Source organism: Mirounga leonina, unplaced genomic scaffold, assembly GCF_011800145.1.
Source record: "Mirounga leonina isolate KUSES-001 unplaced genomic scaffold, KU_Mleo_1.0 Mir_85, whole genome shotgun sequence".
In the NCBI taxonomy this organism is placed as follows: domain Eukaryota; kingdom Metazoa; phylum Chordata; class Mammalia; order Carnivora; family Phocidae; genus Mirounga; species Mirounga leonina.
The window spans coordinates 623,874-630,450 of NW_023270829.1; the positions used below are offsets into that span (position 1 = coordinate 623,874).

The window sequence follows — 6,577 nt, forward strand, 5'->3', positions numbered from 1 at the left end:
TCAGAATCATTACTTTAAAGATACTAGCTGGGCTTGAAAAAAACATGGAAGTTATTAGAGAAACCCTTTCTGGAGAAATAAAAGAACTAAAATCTAACCAAGTCAAAATCAAAAAGGCTATTAATGAGGTGCAATCAAATATGGGGGCGCTAACTGCTAGGATAAATGAGGCAGAAGAGAGAATCAGTGATATAGAAGACCAAATGATGGAAAATAAAGAAGCTGAGAAAAAGAGAGATAAACAACTACTCGATCACGAGCGCAGAATTCGAGAGATAAGCGATACCATAAGATGAAACAACATTAGAATAATTGGGATCCCAGAAGAAGAAGAAAGAGAGAGAGGGCCAGAAGGTATAATGGAGCAAATTATAGCAGAGAACTTCCCTAATTTAGGGAAGGAAACAAGCATCAAAATCCAGGAAGCACAGAGAACCCCTCTCAAAATCAATAAAAATAGGTCAACACCCCGACATCTAATAGTAAAACTTACGAGTCTCAGAGATAAAGAGAAAATCCTGAAAGCAGCTCGGGAGAAGAGATATGTAACCTACAATGGTAGAAACATTAGATTGGCAACAGACCTATCCACAGAGACCTGGCAGGCCAGAAAGGACTGGCAGGATATATTCAGAGCAGTAAATGAGAAAAATATGCAGCCAAGAATACTCTATCCAGCTAGGCTGTCATTGAAAATTGAGGGAGAGATAAAAAGCTTCCAGGACAAACAAAAACTAAGGAATCTGCAAACACGAAACCAGCCCTACAAGAAATCTTGAAAGGGGTCCTCTAAGCAAAGAGAGACCCTAAAAGCAACATAGACCAGAAAGGAACACAGACAATATACAGTAACAGTCACCTTACAGGCAATACAATGGCACTAAATTCATATCTTTCAATAGTTACCCTGAATGTAAATGGTGTAAATGCCCCAATCAAAAGACACAGGCTATCAGATTGGATTAAAAAATAAGACCCATCGATATGCTGTCTGCAAGAGATTCATTTTAGACCCAAAGACACCCCCAGATTGAAAGTGAGGGGGTGGAAAACCATTTACCATGCTAATGGACACCAAAAGAAAGCTGATGTGGCAATCCTTATATCAGACAAATTAGATTTTAAACCAAAGACTGTAATAAGAGACGAGGAAGGACACTATATCCTACTTAAAGGGTCTATCCAACAAGAAGATCTAACAATTGTAAATATCTATGCCCCTAACATGGGAGCAGCCAATTATATAAGGCAATTAATAACAAAAGCAAAGAAACACATTGACAACAATACAATAATAGTGGGGGACTTTAACACCCCCCCTCACTGAAATGGACAGATCGTCTAAGCAAAAGATCAACAAGGAAATAAAGGCTTTAAATGACACACTGGACCAAATGGACTTCACAGACATATTCAGAACATTCCATCCCAAAGCAACGGAATACACATTCTTCTCTAGTGCCCATGGAACATTCTCCAGAATCGATCACATCCTAGGTCATAAATCAGGTCTCAACTGGTACCAAAAGATTGGGATCATTCCCTGACTATTTTCAGACCACAATGCTTTGAAACTAGAACTCAATCACAAGAGGAAAGTCGGAGAGAACTCAAATACATGGAGGCTAAAGAGCATCCTACTAAAGAACAAATGGGTCAACCAGGAAATTAAAGAAGAATTAAAAAAATTCATGGAAACCAATGAAAATGAAAACACAGCTGTTCAAAATCTTTGGGATGCAGCAAAGGCAGTCCTAAGAGGAAAGTATATAGCAATAGAAGCCTTTCTCAAGAAACAAGAAAGGTCTCAAGTACACAACCTAACCCTACACCTAAAGGAGCTGGAGAAAGAACAGCAAATAAAGCCTAAACCCAGCAGGAGAAGAGAAATAATAAAGATCAGAGCACAAATCAATGAAATAGAAACTAAAAGAACAATAGAACAGATCAACGAAACTAGGAGCTGGTTCTTTGAAAGAATTAACAAGATTGATAAACCCCTGGCCAGACTTATCAAAAAGAGAAGAGAAAGGACCCAAATCAACAAAATCATGAATGAAAGAGGAGAGATCACAACCAACACCAAAGAAATATAAACAATTATAAGAACATATTATGAGCAACTCTATGCCAAATTAGATAACCTGGAAGAAATGGATGCATTCCTAGAGGTGTATCAACTACCAAAACTGAACCAGGGAGAAATAGAAAACCTAAACAGACCTATAACCACTAAGGAAATTGAAGCAGTCATCAAAAATCTCCCAAAAAACAAAAGCCCAGGGCCAGATGGCTTCCCAGGGGTATTCTACCAAACATTTAATGAAGAATTAATACCTATTCTTCTGAAACTGTTCCAAAAAATAGAAATGGAAGGAAAACTTCCGAACTCATTTTATGAGGCCACCATTACCTTGATCCCAAAACCAGACAAAGACCCCATCAAAAAGGAGAATTACAGACCAATATCCCTGATAAACATGGATGCAAAAATTCTCACCAAATACTAGCCAATAGGACCCAACAGTACATTAAAAGGATTATTCACCACGACCAAGTGGGATTTATTCCTGGTCTGCAAGGTTGGTTCAACATCCGCAAATCAATCAACATGATACAATACATTAACAAAAGAAAGAACAAGAACCATATGATCCTCTCAATAGATGCAGAAAAAGCATTTGACAAAGTACAGCATCCTTTCTTGATCAAAACTCTTCAGAGTATAGGCATGGAGGGTACATACCTCAATATCATAAAAGCCATCTATGAAAAACCCACAGCAAGTATCATTCTCAATGGGGAAAAACCAAGAGCTTTCCCCCTAAGGCCAGGAACGCGGCAGGGATGTCCACTATCACCACTGCTATTCAACATAGTATTAGAAGTTCTAGCCACAGCAATCAGACAGCAAAAAGAAATCAAAGGCATCCAAATCGGCAAAGAAGAAGTCAAACTCTCACTCTTTATAGATGATATGATACTTTATGTGGAAAACCCCAAAGACTCCACCCCAAAACTGCTAGAACTCATACAGGAATTCAGTAAAGTGGCAGGATATAAAATCAATGCACGGAAGTCAGTGGCATTCCTATACACCAACAACAAGACAGAAGAAAGAGAAATTAAGGAGTCAATCCCATTTACAATTGCACCCAAAACCATAAGATCCCTAGGTATAAATCTAACTAAAGAGGCAAAGGATCTGTACTCAGAAAACTATAGAACACTCATGAAAGAAACTGAGGAAGACACAAAGAAATAGAAAAATGTTCCACGCTCATGGATTGGAAGAACAAATATTGTGAAGATGTCAATGCTACACATTCAAGGCAACCCCCATCAAAATACCATCCACTTTTTTCAAAGAAATGGAACAAATAATCCTAAAATTTGTATGGAACCAGAAAAGACCCCGAATAGCCAGAGGAATGTTGAAAAAGAAAAGCAAAGCTGGCGGCATCACAATTCCGGACTTCCAGCTCTATTACAAAGCTGTCATCATCAAGACAGTATGGTACTGGCACAAAAACAGACACATAGATCAATGGAACAGAATAGAGAGCCCAGAAATGGACCCTCAACTCTATGGGCAACTAATCTTTGACAAAGCAGGAAAAAATGTCCAATGGAAAAAAGACAGTCTCTTCAACAAATGGTGTTGGGAAAACTGGATAGCCACATGCAGGAGAATGAAACTGGACCATTTCCTTACACCACACACAAAAATAGACTCCATATGGTTGAAAGACCTCAATGTGAGACAGGAGTCCATCAAAATCCTAAAGGACAACACAACCTCCTCAACCTCAGCTGCAGCAACTTCTTCCTAGAAACATCGCCAAAGGCAAGGGAAGCAAGGGCAAAAATGAACTATTGGGACTTCATCAAGATAAAAAGCTTCTGCACAGCAAAAGAAACAGTCAACAAAACCAAAAGACAACTGACAGAATGGGAGAAGATATTTGCAAATGACATATCAGATAAAGGGCTAGTATCCAAAATCTATAAAGAACTTATCAAACTCAACACCCAAAGAACAAAGAATCCAATCAAGAAATGGGCAGAAGACATGAACAGACATTTGTCCAAAGAAGACATCCAAATGGTCAACAGACACATGAAAAAGTGCTGAACATCGCTTGGCATCAGGGAAATCCAAATCAAAACCTCAGTGAGATACCACCTCACACCAGTCAGAATGGCTAAAATTAACAAGTCAGGAAATGACAGATGTTGGCGAGGATGCGGAGAAAGGGGAACCCTCCTACACTGTTGGTGGGAATGCAAGCTGGTGCAGCCACTCTGGAAAACTGTATGGAGGTTCCTCAAAAAGTTGAAAATAGAGCTACCATATGATCCAGCAATTGCACTACTGGGTATTTACCCCAAAAATACAAAAGTAGGGATCCGAAGGGGTACGTGCACCCCGATGTTTATAGCAGCAATGTCCACAATAGCCAAACTGTGGAAAGAGCCAAGATGTCCATCGACAGATGAATGGATAAAGAAGATGTGGTATATATATATATATATATATATACACACAATGGAATATTATGCAGCCATCAAAAGGAATGAGATCTTGCCATTTGCAATGACGTGGATGGAACTGGAGGGTATTATGATGAGCGAAATAAGTCAAACAGAGAAAGACATGTATCATATGACGTCACTGATATGAGGAATTCTTAATCTCAGGAAACAAACTGAGGGTTGCTGGAGTGGGGGGTGGGGTGGGAGGGATGGGGTGACTGGGTGATAGACACTGGGGAGGGTATGTGCTCTGGTAAGCGCTGTGAATTGTGCAAGACTGTTGAATCTCAGATCTGTACCTATGAAACAAATAATGCAATATATGTTAAGAAAAAAAAAAAGAATAAGAAGATAGCAGGAGGGGAAGAATGAAGGGGGGAAAGCGGAGGGGTAGACAAACCATGAGAGACGATGGACTCTGAAAAACAAACTGAGGGTTCTAGAGGGGAGAGGGGGAGGTTGGGTTAGCCTGGTGATGGGTATTAAAGAGGGCATGTTCTGCATGGAGCACTGGGTGTTATGCACAAACAATGAATCATGGAACACTACATCTAAAACTGATGTAATGTATGGGGATTAACATAACAATAAAAAAATTTAAAAAAACTATTTTAATGCAATTAGAATTTTTCTTGATTAATATAATATATATACATGTTTGCACCTATATGCATGTTGTTAAAGTAACCATAAAGATGAAGTAGGGTTTTCATAGAGATTTCTGCAGAGAACTAAATTAAAATTTGGACTGTATTTCTCAATGACTTGCTTCCTCAGTTAGAGTGTTCCATATTGTAAAAATGAAGCTGAAAATGCTTACAGGCACATGGACTTTTCGAAACATCTCAGCACCCTTGCGAGCGTCCATCAGTGCAATGTCCTGGGGTGTGGAGACAATCACAGCACCTAACCAATAGAAAACAAAACAAAGAGAAAGTAAAATGATGCATTTAATTCTTTATGGAAAGATTACTTCCACAATTACATTGCTTACATGCTAAAAGAGTCTACAACATTAACTATTTAGGTAATTTGTATAAATTTTAGATACATGAACGGGAAAGATAAGGAAATGTCTACCTCACTCTTGCCTATTTTTGACTTCTCACTTCTAAAATAACAACTGACCGACCAATGATTCAAGATCACAGCTATGTCACAGCTATGGGACTGTCTTCCCATCAGACAATGTGCTAGTTAGAAGATGCACAACACGGGCCCTACTTTCAAAAAGCTAATAATCTACTTGGAAAATCCAAAAAATTAAGGATTACAACACAATGTGCTAAGCAATGTAATAGAAGTATGCCTCCTCGATACTCGAGTTAAAAAGGAGAAATAAGGGAAGATAACTAATTCATTCTAGGGATCAGAATGGCAAAGGTGACAATGGATGGGGTGAAAAGGCAGGAGATAAGGAGAAGCAATAAAGAAAAGATTTCAGAAAGAAGTGATTCCTGAGCTGAGTCCTAAAAGTTTGTATTAAAGAAACTCACTAGTGTAGAATGCACTGTAGAGAATAGTTGAGTGGGGGTAAAACTAGAAGCTATGGTAGAAATTGAGAAACAGTGGTGGCCTAAATGAAGGCAGCACCAAAAGTAGGTGCTTTCCTAGGTTTCCACTATGACCCTGCAGAAACCAGATGGTTCTATGACATAGTGCATAGAGAGAAAGTGCAGTGTAAACTTTTAAGTGGAAATACCAGAAGGCTGGTTATGATTTGCAGTTTGTGATTTCTTAAATTTTGCGGGTTCTTCTAGATGATAACCTGAAAAATAATTAACATAAACATATTCTACATGACCTGGATGACCATCATCTTTAACTAAATACACAATGACATGACATTTCAGAGCTCCAAACCATCAAAGTGGCACCAACTGGTAGTACTTCATCACAACTAATGAAAACAGAGGTAGGATCACAATAAATAATGGACTATACCAAATGAAGAACAAATGATACTACAAAGTATTATCTGAAGGGACATTTTGAAGAAGTCAAAATAAAGACAAGTGGCAGGGAAACCAAGTTGGCACAA

General features: G+C 38.6%; 1 protein-coding gene across 1 annotated transcript in view; it reads right to left on the reverse strand.

The window, feature by feature from the left end:
- Positions 1–6,361, reverse strand: part of LOC118002903 (iron-sulfur protein NUBPL-like) — a gene marked incomplete at its 5' end in the record, with an annotated part of 36,744 nt that extends 30,383 nt beyond the window's left edge. Inside the window, 2 exons of the mRNA XM_034993513.1 lie at positions 5,357–5,442; positions 6,239–6,361. Of these exons, the coding sequence (XP_034849404.1) occupies positions 5,357–5,442; positions 6,239–6,361 (209 nt within the window). The remainder of the gene's footprint in view (positions 1–5,356; positions 5,443–6,238) is intronic.
- Positions 6,362–6,577: the final 216 nt, after the last annotated feature.